The sequence below is a fragment of the Choloepus didactylus genome, chromosome 13 (genome assembly GCF_015220235.1).
Source record: "Choloepus didactylus isolate mChoDid1 chromosome 13, mChoDid1.pri, whole genome shotgun sequence".
NCBI classification, from domain to species: domain Eukaryota; kingdom Metazoa; phylum Chordata; class Mammalia; order Pilosa; family Megalonychidae; genus Choloepus; species Choloepus didactylus.
The window spans coordinates 53,128,204-53,149,196 of NC_051319.1; the positions used below are offsets into that span (position 1 = coordinate 53,128,204).

General features: G+C 40.8%; 1 protein-coding gene across 3 annotated transcripts in view; it reads right to left on the bottom strand.

Moving 5' to 3' along the window:
- Positions 1-20,993, bottom strand: part of MCC (MCC regulator of WNT signaling pathway) — a 621,876-nt gene that overhangs the window by 325,651 nt on the left and 275,232 nt on the right. The window contains exon 1 of one of the 3 annotated variants that reach the window (XM_037800701.1): positions 3,935-4,549. The exons of the other annotated variants lie outside the window; for them this stretch is intronic. Coding sequence (XP_037656629.1) covers positions 3,935-3,988 — 54 coding nt within the window. The 5' untranslated portion in view covers positions 3,989-4,549. Of the gene's footprint in view, positions 1-3,934; positions 4,550-20,993 lie in introns of those variants that run through there. 3 annotated transcript variants of the gene reach the window in all.

The following is a 20,993-nucleotide window of genomic DNA, read 5'->3' on the forward strand; positions in this document are numbered from 1 at the left end:
CACTGATCTTCTGTACTTACTGTCTGTGGCCAAGGCAGACATCAAATAAGTCATTATAATAAAGTGGACTATGTTAAAACAAAGAACTATAAAGAAGAACAAAGGGGTGTGGGAATATTAGGCCCCTTCCAACTCTATTTTATAATTTGATACTGAAGAAGAACATTTGAGAAATGGCCACATGGGGATAGTCACACAAGATAATATATCTAGAGAGCAATTTTATTCCACACAATTCTACTTCTAATTAGAGTATCAATGAAGAGGTGAGGTTTCTGGAGTTACTCAACAAGCAAATGCTGAAAATTTGTAGAGTTGCTTCTATAGTCCAGATTTAGGAGTAGAAAGATCTGATGAAAGAAGCTTTGAATAAAGAGATAAGAGAGAATGAAAGGGAAGTGTGGTTCCAGGGACAACCAGGGTTTCAAAGCAAATAGTGACTAGAGAGTTTTACCAGTTCATTGTTTAAATAATATTAAAAAGTCAAAGAATAGAAGTTGAATGCTTTGGAAAGAATGATTCTTTGAATAAGAAAAGAACACTTTTCATACACAGAGGTTTTTAATGATTTGCCAGGAAAGAAAATATTTTCCTACATAAATATGAGTAGCTGTCCATCAGACAAACAGATCCAGGAGACAGCTCTTCCACAAGGAAGAGTAAATGCAAGTCTTTCCCTGATACTGCCACACCTTAAGACATCTTCCTCCCAAATCTGAATTCTTCTAAGAGCCAAGAGATGTGACTATGATAATGAAACAAGGTACTGGCCCCACAAGTTCCACAGAGACAATCAGAGCTAACTGCTGACTGAAAACCTATGAGCATGAGGAAGGAGATGTAAGAGCCTTTCCTTGACAATTTCTATGGGAATTTAACCTAATGCTGCTGGAAGTGTGGCTACTCAGCTTCTTCATCAGGGGGAAGGAAGATGAAAGTCAAACATTGACTTTTCTAAGTACTTTTGACTTGGCTGATACTGAAGTCCTTCTTTAACCTCACATTAAAAAAAGAAAAATTTCTTCTGATCAGGACAGCTAATAGCCAAGAAAAACAAATAGCCAATTCATGCTCCTCAAATTTTCCTTTTGCATTTCTGTTGCTAATGCTAAAGAATACTTTGCTTTAAAGTGTTCAGACTTGATATAAGCCATTTGTGGTCAAGGATAAAATAAAAATGTGTTCATAAGTAGGGGCAATTTTTACTATATTCTGTAACCAACTCACAGGATCTTAAACGGCTATTGTTCAAATTAGAGACACAAAAGGAACACATTCATGAATTTCCTGTTTTTCATCTGAAAGTTCTCACACATACAAAACTCTTTATACCCAACACTCAGCTCTATGTCTTCTAATTTTACATCCTTCACACCCAAACACCTCTGCCGTTCTGGCATCCAAGCATTCCCAGACCACTATGGGCAGAGGCCAACACCTCAATGGTTAACTAAAACTTGCTTTCACCAGTGGGATCAGCTGATTACAACTAGAAATTGATTAAAGACACTGCACCTTGCAAGGATGTCTCGTCAAAGAGTCAATGACTGCCATGGCTAGGGGGCCCCTGAAGAGGTAAGCTCACAAGTCAACACCAAGGAGAGAGGCACCTTGTTTATGACACTCAGAACAATGCTGGGTCCTTTCAGAGCTCTTCCTGGCCCCCAAATGCCTAGTGAACATCAAGCTGAATCTGACCCCATGCCGACTTCCAGACATAATTCAGGCTCCTGGGCAATAAGACATATGGCACTAAAGGGGCCACGGAGGGTTTTTATTACTTCTGCTTCCAGGTGAAGAGGAGGAGTCAATCATTAAAAGAAGGTGGCAACTTTATAAGATATGAAAACAAAACCAGTGTTTAAAAAGCAAGGGAAATATTAAGTGAAAAGAAGAAACTTTCCTTTACACAAATTTACCTATTTTGAGAAATGCAAATGAACTGACATTGATATTTCGATATTACAGAAACAATAAATGCTATCACTATTGCCCATGATAAACAGAACTAAGATTTAGAGTCCATAAGGTGTAAATTCCCTCCTTTGCCTTACAAATTCTCTTTACACATATCTTAATTTAGATTATTTCATATAGTGCTCAAATATTATTGTTTCAACTAATACAGGGACCACAAAACATCCGGAACTCTAACTTGGCCACAAGTTTTCTAGGGCGTAATTTAGGAGTGGACTCAGCCAAAAATGGAGTTTTACCTAGCACCTGAATTTCACAGATACTCTTGGCTCCTCTAATGCACTTACCGACTGAGCCAGTGCTATGAAAGTCAACCCAGACCTCCTCTTTGTCCATTCAGTGTTCTGGCCACCCTGCTAAATCTGTGATTCATTTTAAAACAAAGGGAACTGAACGGCACGCTTCAGGTGACTGAAGATTAAGGTAAAGCTGCAACAATGAGAGAAAACAACATGACAGGCCACGCAAAGACCCTCTGTAAAAACCCTTTAGTTTTTGGTTTTTAAGTGACACTAGAAGAGAAGTCAAAGGCTTCTTTTTCAATAGTGTTTAGTTAGGGAGCCAGGATCCTGGATTTTATTTTAGATTTGAGACTGCTCCTGGCATATAAAGTTGGCAATAATCCTTGGGTCCTGTATCTCCTCCCCCATCTCCCATTTTTAAATTAAACTCTCACTCTTATTAGCATCTCCTGAGTCTTCCCATCATAGAAGGGACCACAAGGATTAGGAAATGCCTCTACCTCATTCCACCAAACACCGCACAATGCTATTCCAAAACAGAGTAGGAACAACACAGCAGACTTGACACTTTGGGCGCTGGGCAGGGGCCAACTGCACTCACTGTTGGATTCCAGCCACAGACTTTCTGGGGCCCACTCTCCCCCCGCCTTTCACATTCCACCCCTTCCCCCCCAAGGAGGTCTCCATCCTTTCATTTTCCCTACACCATCAGTAATCTGACATCACCATTATCTGCCTTCTGACTGTTTTCACACTAGACTCCTTTTCTCATTTCAACCATACTCAAGAAGCACAGACTATTTATTCTACTTTTGACCCCAGAAATGGCTCAGAGACGGTGCTAAGAGGGAAAACCATAGCCATCAAGCCTCCTGCTTTAGACACCAGAAGGAGAGACTTCCTCATCTCTTGAGCATCCAATTCTGGAGGTTTCCCATTACCACTTTGCAGGTATTCAAAACATTAGGGGATATGCCCTAAAGTCATTAAAAAAAGAAAGAAATGGTGGCTTTAAGTATCTTACTACTCACTTGTTTGCATACTGTTTGATGTCGCTTTAATTTCAAAGCTGGTCTTCTGCTCTCAAGTTGATGTGTTACAGTAAGAGCCCAGGAATTGCAAATGCACTAGCCTCAAAGACTCGGGAATCGGGTCCCGGGCAGGAAATAAAGTTCTGAGCGGCTTTGATGTGATTCTTTGCTACCCGCCTCCCCAGCGGGGGTCATTCAGCTCGGCAGAGGGAGAGACCACCTTGCATGAACCAAACGCATCACACGGTGGGACCAAAGTGGTAGATTTAATAATCCAATCCGCTCCTCCCGCCCCCATCAAATTAGTTACCATCAGTTTAAGCTCAGCCGGGATCCCAGTGTATTTTACCTACTTGGAAAAGGAATGTTGCATTTAAATTGGGGGAAGGGGTGGGATCCTGACCACAGAGAGTAAAACGCCTCGGCGGCGTAGCGAGAGCTTATTTCTTTTTCAAACCATTCATTTCAGACTAAAATGTCAAGCCAGTTCAGGTCATTTCCTGAGTAGTACTGCAAGTTAAAACAAGATCCAGAAAAATCTATTAATCTTTAACTCCGCTGGCTCTAGACTGGGAGCGCGACGGGGGGTGGGGGTATGAAGGGGGTGGGGGTGCAGGCTAGAGGGGGTATGTGGAAAAACAAATGCCCGAGAACCCTGAGCTCCCCACCTCAGCTGTTTCTTACCTCGCTCAGCTCCGCCGAGTCGTTTCCATATTTCATGGCAACTCCAGAATTCATGACTGCACTTTTCAGAGCCGGGCTCTTCCTACTCCAGGTCTCGGAGCTGCGGAGTTGGGCTTAACAGGCTCGATAGCCACTGCGTGGTCCCTTCTCGCACATTTTAATCTAGACTGCCATTTTCACCCAGGACAGTTGTAAAGCCCAAATGAAGGATGCAGGCACTCCTAAAAGGAGCCAGGACGAGCTCGCGTTTCACGGACGAGCCATTGCTGCAAGAGGCTCGGTGGCGTGGCGCGCACTCAGCTGCTGCAGCCGCAGAGCAGACGCCGGGAACCTTCTGCGCGCTCCGACAGCCAGGTCGCGAAGCAATGCCACCCTCAGCGCTCCTAGCCAGTCCTACGGTGCCTCGCCTTCCCCCATTACGGGGCTGGAGGGCGCTTCCTAGCAGGATCCGGCACCCTAGAGGCTTCGGTGAGCTGCAGAAGAAATCACCGCGGCAAGGAGAGGGAAATCGGCGTCTCAGGTTCCCGGGGAAGGAAAGCTAGAGAGAGACGCAGCAAAGCTGCACTCCACGCAGAAGTTTCCCCTTTGAATCGTCTGGAGTTGTAAGTGGTTTCTGATTGAACACAGCTGTCTAGCTGCAGGCTACAGGGTGCGCGGAGGAGGCGGGGCCAGAAAGAGAAAAGAAAAAAAAAAAAAAAGGAAGGGAGAGGCCGAGCAAGCAGGGAAGACGGTGCTGTGCAAGCAGGCATCCTTCCAGCTCACTGCAATAGTAATTACAGGACCCAAATCCAGAAGGAAAAGAAGAAACAGGAAAAGCCACTTGAGTAATCGTGCAGGAAAATTTTTTTTTGAACTTCACTCATAGGAGCCACTTTCCATGATTTAATAAGGTCACACCAAACCTGAACACTGCACATTCAAGCAGCACTGTGCACTTCTCACGGTACATTAAGATTTTACAAGAGTGCGGGGTGCTCATTTTCCCTGATCAGTCTAAAGTCAATACTGAAGGTATAAACTCACTGTCCAAACTCCTCTCCGCTGGGGCAGAGTACATTTTCTTTCATGCCCCATTGCTTGAAAGAGGTAAGATAGGCTCATCTTTTCCATCCTCCCAACACCTACACCTTCCTTAAAAATCTTACTGCCCCTCTGAGCAGAGCTGGATTTATATTTCTGGAGTTTGGGGTGTGAATCAAGAAAGATTCAAAGGGCTGCTTTATCCAGTCAATGCCTGGAATCAGAGCTCCCCTCCAGCCTAGAGTTTCTCTGAGGTAAAAACATCCGGAATCTTTGGGGATGGGGAGGGGAAGGCTGGGATTTTTATTTTCTTCATAAAGTTTAAAGACCAACTGAACTTGACAAGCACTGAAATGTTCTGATCCTTTAAAAAAGCAGGTCTGCGGGATTGTTTAAGAGTCTCTTTCTACACAATGGGAACAAAATGTCTGCAGACCCAATGACAGACCTTGGCATTTCCTGAAGCCTTCTAGGAAAAAGCCATTGTGTTGTTACTTTTGAAGGTATTATTTTTAAAATCAAATGGACTGTTTATTTTGCTCCTTAACAGATGCAAATAGCTTGAACAGTTGTATATATGTTTTCACCCATCCCTTCCTGTTGAATTCATTCATTGCCTGATGTAAGCAATGCAGGGATGAAGACAAGTTTGCTGCTCTTTCTGGAGGGTTGGGTCCCAAGTTCTGAGGCACTGCCAGACTAGATTACATTGGGAGAAGCTCTTCTGCATGGGGAGGGGTTGGAAAACCACACTTTTTAATTTATTTATTCATTAAATACCCATTGAGAATTGTGTGCTAGGAGCTGGAGATGGCAGAAAAGACTATAAAAATATAATGATGTCTCAGGCACTGGCCCTGCTGATAAGATGTTTATAGTCTTGTAAAACATGAACAAAAATGACAACTCTAGATAGAAAATGATACCATAAGAGCAGTTCTAATGAAGATCTATTACAGATAAGAAGAGGGAAAAAATGACTTTTGCTGAACAGGGTTGGAGGAGAAGATTTAGAAGAGGCAACATGTTGCTCAGATGTGGCCCTCTCTCTCTGGCTAAGCCAACTTGAAAGGTGAAATCACTGCCCTCCCCCCTACGTGGGATCAGACACCCAGGGGAGTGAATCTCCTTGGCAACGTGGAATATGACTCCCGGGGAGGAATGTAGACCTGGCATCGTGGGACGGAGAACATCTTCTTGACCAAAAGGGGGATGTGAAAGGAAATGAAATAAGCTTCAGTGGCAGAGAGATTCCAAAAGGAGCCGAGAGGTCACTCTGGTGGGCACTCTTACGCACACTTTAGACAACCCTTTTTAGGTTCCAAAGAATTGGGGTAGCTGGTGGTGGATACCTGAAACTATCAAACTACAACCCAGAACCCATGAACCTCGAAGACAGTTGTATAAAAATGTAGCTTATGAGGGGTGACAATGGGATTGGGAAAGCCATAAGGACCACACTCCACTTTGTCTAGTTTATGGATGGATGAGTAGAAAAATAGGGGAAGGAAACAAACAGACAAAGGTACCCAGTGTTCTTTTTTACTTCAATTGTTCTTTTTCACTCTAATTATTATTCTTCAAGCTGGCAGCAGCAGATGTGGTAAATTGAAAATGGGAAATAAACATGCCAATTGGACTATCACAACAGTCCAGCAAGAGGTTAAAAGATTCTACACAATTGCTTCTGTCCATGGACAGAAGGGGGCAGATATAAGTAATTCTACAGAAAACAAGTAGACAGAAACTGTGGTGGAAAGAGGGAAATTTAAAAATGATTTAAAATGATTTAAAAATCTAAAGCCTGGTTGATTGGGATTACGGCAGTGTTCTCAACAAAAACAGGGATTACAGAGAAGAAATAGGTCTAGGAGGATACTAAATTTGAGTTTGTCATGGCATCTGGATATTCAAGTAGAAATGTTCAGCAGGAAGCTTGAAATGGAGCTATAAATCCTTCTGAGGTTTGGGTTCATGAATTTAAGGTAAGCCACTGGCTCATCATGGCTTTCTCCATCCCAGTTCAGCTGCATGAATATAGGTTTGGAGTGGTTAGTGAGTAGGATTGAGTAAGATGAAGTGAATTAGGGACAAGAGAATTGAGATTTAGTAGAATATATAAGGCTAAGAAGATTCTGTTATCCAGAAAATCATCTATGTTGATTGCCTTCTTTTGTATAGAAAACCATTACTTTACACTTTCAGTTAAAAAAATTATAGTCCATCAGAAAAAATATTTTAGAGCCAAATTATTTAATTTTCAGATGTATGTGTTTTAGGTTTTTATCAGACGCAAAATGCAAATTTTGCTTATCGTGTGTGATACATATTAGAATCTTGAATGAATGAGTTTAATTTAAACCTTCGGAGTACACTGAATGAATAAGCTGATGTAATTTGGAAAATCGTGTTTAAATAAGAGAAGAATATTTTTAATATTAAACTATATTAATGTATTAAAGAGGAAGAATTAATTTTACTCTTTAAAAACTGTGGATGAAGTTATGATGTCTATGTATTCCTTTGAACAGTTCGCTGTCAAGGGTGCTTTGAAACTGATTAAAATGAATCTGACCCAAAATATAAATTATTCATTTCAAAAAAAAAAAAAAAAAAAAAAAAATGGAGCTATAGAGATAAGTCAGGGTTGGGGTTGAAGAAAAAGATGTAGATGGAGGTTTGGGGTTATCCCTGTTAGAATAAGAAAACTGTGAAATCAGATAAGGTTGCTAAAATAGAGAGGACTGAAGAAAAGAGAAGTGGTCTAAGCACGTTATCTTAAGGAAGCTCTTTTTTTAATGAGTGGGTGGTGATGGTGGTAAGGGAAGATAAAAGAATAAAAGAGAACTAGTGGGAAGGCCAGTTAGAGAAGTAGGAAGATAACTAAGGAGAACACTGTGTCCAGGAGTCTAATGGAGATGATATCAAGGCAGAAGGGGTGGCATCAATATTATATGCTACAGAAGGGGAGAGGCACCTGAACACTGATAAAAGATCACTTCAAAGACATTAAAGTCTTTCAAAGATCAATTTCTATAAGGCTGTAGACATGGAGGGCAGATTAACAAAAGAAATGATGAGGAACTGGGGGCAGTGATCATGCACTACTCTTTCTGTAAATTTGATGGTGACAGGAAATCAGATGAGCAGTTCTCTTGGAGTAGGTGAGCAATGTTGAGTGGAGGGCAGAATGGGCGTATTTGGAGGCTGGGACTCAGGAAAACCCTGGTGATACAGAGAAAGAAGGGGAATGGAGCAAAGTTCCAGAAAAGAAAGGAAAGGCAGAGGCCAAGGACAAACACATGAGATTAGCTTTGGAGTAGGCTTGGAGGGGAGGTGGATTCTAATACTCCTTCCTTGGAGACCAGGGACAGTTGGGAGAGCTGGAGAATTTATAGACTAGGAAAGAGAAGACTTCAGAGATAGATAATAACTAACAGCACTAATTCCAAGACATAATTTATAAATCATCAGATTGTGATTCAAAAAAAAAGGAAGACCATAGAATTGTCTGTCAATGCAAAAGAAATATAGTAGTCATGATCCTCACCCTTAATATTGTTCAAGCATAGACTAAGGGGTGGTTGGACACACCAAAAGTTACTGGTATGTAAAGAATAGGGCTTTTTGCATTGAGGGAGGAGTCCAAATTAGTTTTCTCCCAATCTAAGATTCCAGAAATGAAGAGTGTTTGCTATAATTTAAATGTCTTATAATCTTTTTTTTTTTCACCTGGTCAGGATTCAGGTCTGGAAATCTCTCTGCTATCAAAGAAACTAAAATATTCCTGTAGACAAGAATGCGACTGGGCCAATATCCTGAGAACATCAGAAATGCAAGGAGCACCTCCACATGTCATCTCACCACACTGGAAGAGAATTAAGGCCCATATAAATTTCCAATATAAGAGGCCTAAAGATTAGAGCTCTCCATAGTTTCCCGACTTTGTAACTATGTATGGCTATAACTCCTTTTATGTTGTGGCTACCTCATCATGATCACTTCAGATCCCTGACTTGGCAGGGATTAAGCTCCTATTGAGAGATGTGGGCAGGAGGTGGCAGAGGAATTTATCAAGTCATATCAGGGAACAGGTCTGGGATAAAGAGAAAAACTGACTGGGCAATAAATAGCCTGGTGCCTGGATTCCTTTCATTTCTGGGCCCTGTCTTCCTTAGAGGCTAATCTCTTTTCATCTGGTCTCTGGGAGAAGAGGAGGCAGCAGCAGTCCTGGGAAGAGTTTCTGAGTAAGCAGAAGCTGTTGTTTGCATGAGTGGATGAGTCTTGCACCATTTCCACGCTGTAGGCACACCAGCATTGCCTTTCTGCATCAGAACCAGCCTGGCCTTTCTATGTATATCTGCTGTCATCAGTGAATCTCTACTTGGTAGGGATTCTATTCTGGGTCTTGGCTGTAACCCTCTACTGGTAATGAACATCAGGTTAATTGAAGTCATCTTGGGAAAAAGCCTTGAACCTCCAGGATTAATGAAATTGATTGAGACTTTGGGACTGGCTGAACTTAGCCCTTCTTTTCTACCCCTGGAGCATCCAAGCCACCTATGCCTCCTACAGCAGTCTGCTGTGCTGAGTCAGGCCGGTCCCCCTCCAGCCCGCTCAAGGACCCAAAGTCCAAAATGAGCTCCTTCTCCCTTGACTTGCTTAAGCAAAATGAAACTCTGATGCCTTAGATTTTTTTAAATTAGTTTTATTGAGATATATTCACATACCATACAATCATCCATGGTGTATAATCAACTGTTCACAGTTCCATCATACAGTTGTGCATTCATCACCACAATCAATTTTTGAACATTTTCCTTAGTTCAGAAAGAATGAAAATAAGAGTAAAACATAAAAGTAAAAAAGAACGCCCAAATCATTCCACCACCACCACCCCCATCCCACCCTATTTTTCAACTCATCCATCCATACCCTGGATAAAGGGAGTGTGAGCCACAAGGTTTTCACAATGACACCATCACACCATGTAAGCTACATAGCTATACAATTGTCTTCAAGAATCAAGGCCACTGGGTTGCAGGTCAACAGTTTCAGGTATTTCCTTCTAGCTATTCCAATACACAAAAACATAAAAAGTGATAACTATATAGCATGTAAGAATGCCCTCCAGAATGAACTCTCAACTCCACTTGAGATCTCTCAGCCACTGAAACTTTATTTTGTTTCATTTCACTTCCCCCTTTTGGTCAAGAAGATTTTCTCAATCCCACAATGCCGGGTCCAGTCTCATCTCCAGGAGTCATGTCCTGCATTGCCAGGGAGATTTACACCCCTGGGAGTCACGTCCCAGTAGGGGGGAGGGCAGTGAGTTCACCTGCTGAGTGGCTTAGAGAGAGAGGCCACATCTGAGCAATAAAGAGGTTCTCTGGGAGACACTCTTAGGCACAATTATAAGCAGGTGCCTTAGATTTTAAGAAGAAAGTCTGTTAAACTAATTCACACAAAGGTGAGAAAAGTCATACTCTTTACATACTTGCCAAAAGTATTTATATTATGAAATGAGGATGCTTTGAAATAATTCTTAAATTGGTGGGATTTCCCTCAGTAGAAAATGGCTTTTGAGGGGAAAGGGAGATTTCAGAACCCTGTGGAGATGCAGGGAGTCCCAATCTTTTAAGTCCTTGAGGGTCAAAAAGTCAGGGAATCCTCAAAAGTATACAGGCAAAAGAAGTTGCTGTCCTAAATTTATAACACTACCCTATTCCCCCACCCCCATGACTCCAGAAATGCTCTCTCTGTCCCATCTCCTGTGAATCACCAGGCCAGCTTTTCCCTCAGGTCCTGGGCCAGGCCCAGTCCTAGATTGGGAGCCTCCGGTCTGCCCCATCACAGACATCATTTTCTCCAGGTGCTACATTTGAAGAAGTTCAGGAAATATCACACTGGATCATCTTCGTCCCTGGTCTCTGTGTCCTCAGAAAACAGAAATTGAAAACCTGGAAGGAATCCTACACGTACTTAGCTCATTCCTGCAACCCACTTATATAGGTGAGTATATGTAGGGTCACCAAGTTTAAGTGATGTTCATTCAAAAAAAAAGAAAAGAACCCATTGTGTTCCAGACATATTGTCCTGGGCCCTGGTTTCAGTAGTGAATGGGACAGAAAAGATCCCTACCTTCACAGAGCTGCCCTACCTTCCACACTTGGTGGAAAATGATTAATAAACAAAGAAGATACTTAATGTTTGTGATAGGTGCTTTCAAGAAACAAACAGGAGCTATGATGAAGAGCAGGCTCCTGAAATGAAGTAGCTAGAGAAGGCTTCAATGAGGAGAAAGCATTTCATTATGAAGTTCAAGAAGGAGCCAACTAGACAGAGTGGAGAAGGATGATTTAGGCACAGGGACCAAAGTCTAATATCAAGGGCTTGGCCTTTTCAATAAATTGGAAGATGGGCAGTGTGATGGAACATGATGAAAATGATGGTGGAAGAGCCGTGGCCAGCAAGGTGTGTAGACCATATTAAAGCACATAGATTTCATTCCGTGTACACAGGGAAGCCACAGGAGGATTTAAAGCAGGGAAAGGACATAATTCAAATTATATTTTAAACAGATAAATTTGTTCTTACACAAATTTTATCACTTCATAACCTAAAAGTAGGTTAAAGACAATTTCACCTTTATAGAAGTATTCCTGCTAGTAAATGATGAAGAAATGATAAAATTAGAGTACCATTATTTTGCAATCCCTAATGAATAAATAAATTTAGGTATTGAGCACAGTGACTGCTAACATCACAAAAAGAGAGATGTGTCTTCTGATGGAAGAGAGACGTGTCTTCTGATGGAAGACGTGTCTTCTGATGGAAGAATATAATACCACCTATGAAGTGGTCTTAGCAGTTTTTAACATGAAAGAACATGTTATTTAAGTCAGAAGGATGTAATCAGCAAAATCCAGACTGTAACTCTACAAGACAAGCAATCTAGTTTCTTCAACAAACAAATTGCAAGGGAGAAAAAAGCAAACAATAGATCAATGGAGGGAGAACCCTATAGATTAAAAGAGACTCAAAGGACACACCCACCAATTGTAATATGTGGACATTATTAGGATCTTGATTCAAACTAACTATAAAAAATTACTACATCAATGAGACTCAGAAATATAAACACTTGTTGGATATTTGATGCAGTTAAGAAATTTGATGCAGTTAAGAAATTTGATGCAGTTAAGAAATTTTTTACATATATTGATGGTAGTGTGGTTACATTTTTAAAAAAGAGTCTCTTATCTTTTAGAGATACATATTGTAGTATTTAGTGGTTAAATGATTTGATGTCTAGGATTTATGTCAAAATAATGGAAAAGGTGGGGAAATAGATGAGGTTATTGATGAAACAAGACTGGTGTGGGTTGATAACAATTGAAGCAGATGACTGATGCATGGGAGTTCATGCTACTCTTTCTGCCCTCTTGTGTATGTTTGAAAATCTTCATAATAAACAAGTTAAACAATGGATTGTAGTGTCATTAAAGCAGATCAAGGAAACCTATTAAAGGCCATTGCAGTAATCCAGGTAAATGGATGCTTGTGGCTTGGAAGTCAGTGAAATCAATGAAGATAGTGAAAATGGATGGATTTGATATATATTTTTGATATAAAAACTGACAGGACTCAGTAGATTATTGGATGCAGGTAAACAATAAAAGGGAACAACTGGATATGCATGAGCAACCAGATGTGGGGAAAGACTGGGTTTGGGGGAATAAAAAAATCCATTTTGGACACACTAAGTTTGGGATTCCTATCTGACATCTAAGGGAATGTTAAAGGAGACGGATACATGAGTCTTGGGTTCGGAGAAGAGTCAAGGCTAAAGATATGGATTTGGGTCAAGCAGGGGGCGGGGCAAGATGGCAGACTGGTGAGCTGTATGTTTTAGTTACTCCTCCAGGAAAGTAGGTAAAAAGCCAGGAACTGCGTGGACTGGACACCACAGAGCAATCTGTCTTTGGGCATACTTCATACAACACTCATGAAAACGTGGAACTGCTGAGATCAGCGAAATCTGTAAGTTTTTGCGGCCAGGGGACCCGCGCCCCTCCCTGCCAGGCTCAGTCCCGGGGGAGGAGGGGCTGTCAGCTCCAGGAAGGAGAAGGGAGAATTGCAGTGGCTGCTCTTATCGGAAACTCATTCTACTGATTCAAACTCCAACCATAGATAGACTGAGGCCAGACACCAGAGACTCTGAGAGCAGCCAGCCCAGCAGAGAGGAGACAGGCATAGAAAAAAAACAACACGAAAAACTCCAAAATAAAAGCAGAGGATTTTTGGAGTTCTGGTGAACACAGAAAGGGGAAGGGCGGAGATCAGGCCTTGAGGCGCATATGCAAATCCCGAAGCAAGGCTGATCTCTCTGCCCTGTGCACCTTTCCTTAATGGCCCTGGTTGCTTTGTCTATTAGCATTTCAATAACCCATTAGATCTCTGAGGAGGGCCGTTTTGTTTTTTTTTTTTTTTTTTTTTTAAATCCTTTTTGCTTTTTCTAAAACAATTACTCTAAGAAGCTCAATACAGAAAGCTTCAAAGAATTGAAATTTGGGCACGTCAAGTCAAGAGCAGAACTAAGAGAGCTCTGAGACAAAAGGCAATAATCCAGTGGCTAAGAAAATTCACTAAACAACACAACTTCCCAAGAAAAGGGGGGTGTCCGCTCACAGCCACCATCCTGGTGGACAGGAAACACTCCTGCCCATCGCCAGCCCCATAGCCCAGAGCTGCCCCAGACAACCCAGTGTGACGGAAGTGCTTCAAATAACAGGCACACACCACAAAACTGGGCGTGGACATTAGCCTTCCCTGCAACCTCAGCTGAATGTCCCAGAGCTGGGAAGGGGGAGCAGTGTGAATTAACAGAGCCCCATTCAGCCATCATTTGAGCAGACTGGGAGCCTCCCAACACAGCCCAGCAGCCCAGAACTGCCCTGGGGGGACGGCACTCACCTGTGACATAGCACAGTCATCCCTCAACAGAGGACCCGGGGTGCACGGCCTGGAAGAGGGGCCCACTTGCAAGTCTCAGGAGCCATACGCCAATACCAAAGTCTTGTGGGTCAGTGGCAGAGACAAACTGTGGCAGGACTGAACTGAAGGATTAGACTATTGCAGTAGCTTTAAAACTCTAGGATCATCAGGGAGATTTGATTGTTAGGGCCACCCCCCCTCCCCGACTGCCCAGAAACACGCCCCACATACAGGGCAGGCAACACCAACTACACACGCAAGCTTGGGACACCAATTGGGCCCCACAAGACTCACTCCCCCACTCACCAAAAAGGCTAAGCAGGGGAGATCTGGCTTGTGGAGAACAGGTGGCTCGTGGACACCACCTGCTGGTTAGTTAGAGAAAGTGTACTCCACGAAGCTGTAGATCTGATAAATTAGAGATAAGGACTTCAACTGGTCTACAAACCCTAAAGGAACCCTATCAAGGTCAGCAAATGCCACGAGGCCAAAAACAACAGAAAATTATAAAGCATATGAAAAAACCAGACGATATGGATAACCCAAGCCCAAGCACCCAAATCAAAAGACCAGAAGAGACACACCTAGAGCAGCTACTCAAAGAACTAAAGATGAACAATGAGACCCTAGTACGGGATATGAAGGAAATCAAGAAGACCCTAGAAGAGCATAAAGAAGACATTGCAAGACTAAATAAAAAAATGGATGATCTTATGGAAATTAAAGAAACTGTTGACCAAATTAAAAAGATTCTGGACACTCATAGTACAAGACTAGAGGAAGTTGAACAACGAATCAGTGACCTGGAAGATGACAGAATGGAAAATGAAAGCATAAAAGAAAGAATGGGGAAAAAAATTGAAAAACTCGAAATGGACCTCAGGGATATGATAGATAATATGAAACGTCCAAATATAAGACTCATTGGTGTCCCAGAAGGGGAAGAAAAGGGTAAAGGTCTAGGAAGAGTATTCAAAGAAATTGTTGGGGAAAACTTCCCAAATCTTCTAAACAACATAAATACACAAATCATAAATGCTCAGCGAACTCCAAATAGAATAAATCCAAAAAAACCCACTCCGAGACATATACTGATCACACTGTCAAACATAGAAGAGAAGGAGCAAGTTCTGAAAGCAGCAAGAGAAAAGCAATTCACCACATACAAAGGAAACAGCATAAGACTAAGTAGTGACTACTCAGCAGCCACCATGGAGGCGAGAAGGCAGTGGCACGATATATTTAAAATTCTGAGTGAGAGGAATTTCCAGCCAAGAATACTTTACCCAGCAAAGCTCTCCTTCAAATTTGAGGGAGAGCTTAAATTTTTCACAGACAAAGAAATGCTGAGAGAATTTGCTAACAAGAGACCTGCCCTACTGGAGATACTAAAGGGAGCCCTACAGACAGAGAAACAAAGACAGGACAGAGAGACTTGGAGAAAGGTTCAGTACTAAAGAGATTCGGTATGGGTACAATAAAGGATATTAATAGAGAGAGGGAAAAATATGGCAAACATAATCCAAAGGATAAGATGGCCGATTCAAGAAATGCCTTCACGGTTTTAACGTTGAATGTAAATGGATTAAACTCCCCAATTAAAAGATATAGATTCGCAGAATGGATCAAAAAAAATGAACCATCAATATGTTGCATACAAGAGACTCATCTTAGACACAGGGACACAAAGAAACTGAAAGTGAAAGGATGGAAAAAAATATTTCATGCAAGCTACAGCCAAAAGAAAGCAGGTGTAGCAATATTAATCTCAGATAAAATAGACTTCAAATGCAGGGATGTTTTGAGAGACAAAGAAGGCCACTACATACTAATAAAAGGGGCAATTCAGCAAGAAGAAATAACAATCGTAAATGTCTATGCACCCAATCAAGGTGCCACAAAATACATGAGAGAAACATTGGCAAAACTAAAGGAAGCAATTGATGTTTCCACAATAATTGTGGGAGACTTCAACACATCACTCTCTCCTATAGATAGATCAACCAGACAGAAGACCAATAAGGAAATTGAAAACCTAAACAATCTGATAAATGAATTAGATTTAACAGACATCTACAGGACATTACATCCCAAATCACCAGGATACACATACTTTTCTAGTGCTCACGGAACTTTCTCCAGAATAGATCATATGCTGGGACATAAAACAAGCCTCAATAAATTTAAAAAGATTGAAATTATTCAAAGCACATTCTCTGACCACAATGGAATACAATTAGAAGTCAATAACCATCAGAGACTTAGAAAATTCACAAATACCTGGAGGTTAAACAACACACTCCTAAACAATCAGTGGGTTAAAGAAGAAATAGCAAGAGAAATTGCTAAATATATAGAGACGAATGAAAATGAGAACACAACATACCAAAACCTATGGGATGCAGCAAAAGCAGTGCTAAGGGGGAAATTTATAGCACTAAACGCATATATTAAAAAGGAAGAAAGAGCCAAAATCAAAGAACTAATGGATCAACTGAAGAAGCTAGAAAATGAACAGCAAACCAATCCTAAACCAAGTACAAGAAAAGAAATAACAAGGATTAAAGCAGAAATAAATGACATAGAGAACAAAAAAAACAATAGAAAGGATAAATATCACCAAAAGTTGGTTCTTTGAGAAGATCAACAAGATTGACAAGCCCCTAGCTAGACTGACAAAATCAAAAAGAGAGAAGACCCATATAAACAAAATAATGAATGAAAAAGGTGACATAACTGCAGATCCTGAAGAAATTAAAAAAATTATAAGAGGATATTATGAACAACTGTATGGCAACAAACTGGATAATGTAGAAGAAATGGACAATTTTCTGGAAACATATGAACAACCTAGACTGACCAGAGAAGAAATAGAAGACCTCAACCAACCCATCACAAGCAAAGAGATCCAATCAGTCATCAAAAATCTTCCCACAAATAAATGCCCAGGGCCAGATGGCTTCACAGGGGAATTCTACCAAACTTTCCAGAAAGAACTGACACCAATCTTACTTAAACTCTTTCAAAACATTGAAAAAAATGGAACACTACCTAACTCATTTTATGAAGCTAACATCAATCTAATACCAAAACCAGGCAAAGATGCTACAAAAAAGGAAAACTACCGGCCAATCTCCCTAATGAATATAGATGCAAAAATCCTCAACAAAATACTTGCAAATCGAATCCAAAGACACATTAAAAAAATCATACACCATGACCAAGTGGGGTTCATTCCAGGCATGCAAGGATGGTTCAACATAAGAAAAACAATCAATGTATTACAACACATTAAAAACTCAAAAGGGAAAAATCAATTGATCATCTCAATAGATGCTGAAAAAGCATTTGACAAAATCCAACATCCCTTTTTGATAAAAACACTTCAAAAGGTAGGAATTGAAGGAAACTTCCTCAACATGATAAAGAGCATATATGAAAAACCCACAGCCAGCATAGTACTCAATGGTGAGAGACTGAAAGCCTTCCCTCTAAAATCAGGAACAAGACAAGGATGCCCGCTGTCACCACTGTTATTCAACATTGTGCTGGAAGTGCTAGCCAGGGCAATCCGGCAAGACAAAGAAATAAAAGGCATCCAAATTGGAAAAGAAGAAGTAAAACTGTCATTGTTTGCAGATGATATGATCTTACATCTAGAAAACCCTGAGAAATCAACGATACACCTACTAGAGCTAATAAACAAATTTAGCAAAGTAGCGGGATACAAGATTAATGCACATAAGTCAGTAATGTTTCTATATGCTAGAAATGAACAAACTGAAGAGACACTCAAGAAAAAGATACCATTTTCAATAGCAACTAAAAAAATCAAGTACCTAGGAATCAACTTAACCAAAGATGTAAAAGACCTATACAAAGAAAACTACATAACTCTACTAAAAGAAATAGAAGGGGACCTTAAAGATGGAAAAATATTCCATGTTCATGGATAGGAAGGCTAAATGTCATTAAGATGTCAATTCTACCCAAACTCATCTACAGATTCAATGCAATCCCAATCAAAATTCCAACAACCTACTTTGCAGACTTGGAAAAGCTAGTTATCAAATTTATTTGGAAAGGGAAGATGCCTCGAATTGCTAAAGACACTCTAAAAAAGAAAAACGAAGTGGGAGGACTTACACTCCCTGACTTTGAAGCTTATTATAAAGCCACAGTTGCCAAAACAGCATGGTACTGGCACAAAGATAGACATATAGATCAATGGAATCGAATTGAGAATTCAGAGATAGACCCTCAGATCTATGGCCGACTGATCTTTGATAAGGCCCCCAAAGTCACCGAACTGAGCCATAATGGTCTTTTCAACAAATGGGGCTGGGAGAGTTGGATATCCATATCCAAAAGAATGAAAGAGGACCCCTACCTCACCCCCTACACAAAAATTAACTCAAAATGGACCAAAGATCTCAATATAAAAGAAAGTACCATAAAACTCCTAGAAGATAATGTAGGAAAACATCTTCAAGACCTTGTATTAGGAGGCCACTTCCTAGACTTTACACCCAAAGCACAAGCAACAAAAGAGAAAATAGATAAATGGGAACTCCTCAAGCTTAGAAGTTTCTGCACCTCAAAGGAATTTCTCAAAAAGGTAAAGAGGCAGCCAACTCAATGGGAAAAAATTTTTGGAAACCATGTATCTGACAAAAGACTGATATCTTGCATATACAAAGAAATCCTACAACTCAATGACAATAGTACAGACAGCCCAATTATAAAATGGGCAAAAGATATGAAAAGACAGTTCTCTGAAGAGGAAATACAAATGGCCAAGAAACACATGAAAAAATGTTCAGCTTCACTAGCTATTAGAGAGATGCAAATTAAGACCACAATGAGATACCATCTAACACCGGTTAGAATGGCTGCCATTAAACAAACAGGAAACTACAAATGCTGGAGGGGATGTGGAGAAATTGGAACTCTTATTCATTGTTGGTGGGACTGTATAATGGTTCAGCCACTCTGGAAGTCAGTCTGGCAGTTCCTTAGAAAACTAGATATAGAGCTACCATTCGATCCAGCGATTGCACTTCTCGGTATATACCCGGAAGATCGGAAAGCAGTGACACGAACAGATATCTGCACGCCAATGTTCATAGCAGCATTATTCACAATTGCCAAGAGATGGAAACAACCCAAATGTCCTTCAACAGATGAGTGGATAAATAAAATGTGGTATATACACACGATGGAATACTACGCGGCAGTAAGAAGGAACGATCTGGTGAAACATATGACAACATGGATGAACCTTGAAGACATAATGCTGAGCGAAATAAGCCAGGCACAAAAAGAGAAATATTATATGCTACCACTAATGTGAACTTTGAAAAATGTAAAACAAATGGTTTATAATGTAGAATGTAGGGGAACTAGCAGTAGAGAGCAATTAAGGAAGGGGGAACAATAATCCAAGAAGAACAGATAAGCTATTTAACGTTCTGGGGATGCCCAGAAATGACTATGGTCTGTTAATTTCTGATGGATGTAGTAGGAACAAGTTCACTGAAATGTTGCTGTATTAGGTAACTTTCTTGGGGTAAAGTAGGAACATGTTGGAAGTTAAGCAGTTATCTTAGGTTAGTTGTCTTTTTCTTACTCCCTTGCTATGGTCTCTTTGAAATGTTCTTTTATTGTATGTTTGTTTTCTTTTTAACTTTTTTTTTCATACAGTTGATTTGAAAAAAGAAGGGAAAGTTAAAAAAAAAAAAAAAAAGAAAAAAGACAAACAAGGGAAAAAAAAAAAAAAAAAAAGATGTAGTGCCCCCTTGAGGAGCCTGTGGAGAATGCAGGGGTATTCGCCTACCCCACCTCCATGGTTGCTAACATGACCACAGACATAGGGGACTGGTGGTTTGATGGGTTGAGCCCTCTACCATAAGTTTTACCCTTGGGAAGACGGTTGCTGCAAAGGAGAGGCTAGGCCTCCCTGTATTTGTGCCTAAGAGTCTCCTCCTGAATGCCTCTTTGTTGCTCAGATGTGGCCCTCTCTCTCTGGCTAAGCCAACTTGAAAGGTGAAATCACTGCCCTCCCCCCTACGTGGGATCAGACACCCAGGGAAGTGAATCTCCCTGGCAACGTGGAATATGACTCCCGGGGAGGAATGTAGACCCGGCATCATGGGATGGAGAACATCTTCTTGACCAAAAGGGGGATGTGAAAGGAAATGAAATAAGCTTCAGTGGCAGAGAGATTTCAAAACGAGCTGAGAGATCACTCTGGTGGGCACTCTTACGCACACTTTAGACAACCTTTTTTAGGTTCTAAAGAATTGGGGTAGGTGGTGGTGGATACCTGAAACTATTAAACTACAACCCAGAACCCATGAATCTCGAAGACAGTTGTATAAAAATGTAGCTTATGGGGGGTGACAGTGGGATTGGGAATGCCATAAGGACCAAACTCCACTTTGTCTAGTTTATGGATGGATGTGTAGAAAAGTAGGGGAAGCAAACAAACAGACAAAGGTACCTAGTGTTCTTTTTTACTTCAATTGCTCTTTTTCACTCTAATTATTATTCTTGTTATTTTTGTGTGTGTGCTAATGAAGGTGTCAGGGATTGATTTAGGTGATGAATGTACAACTATGTAATGGTACTGTAAACAATCGAAAGTACAATTTGTTTTGTATGACTGCGTGGTATGTGAATATATCTCAATAAAATGATGATAAAAAAAATAAAGATATGGATTTGGAATTCATCAGAATGTAGATTATAGTTGATGCTGAAAGTCTTAAGAACACATGGGGTCACCTAGGGAAAGAGTACAAAGAAAGAAACAGTCCAAGGACTGATCGCCGAGATGCTCTGATATTTCCAAGTTGTGGAAGGGAAGAGAATGCAGCAAGGAAGATCAAGAAAGATAGTCCAATGAAGAAGAGAAAAACTGAAGATTGTGAGGTCAGAGATACCAAAAGAGACAAGTGTTTCAGAAGGAGAGTGGCAGCCTGTGTAGATTGCTGCTAAAAGTCCAATAAAGTTGACAACAAAGGATTGTCTTTTGATTTTG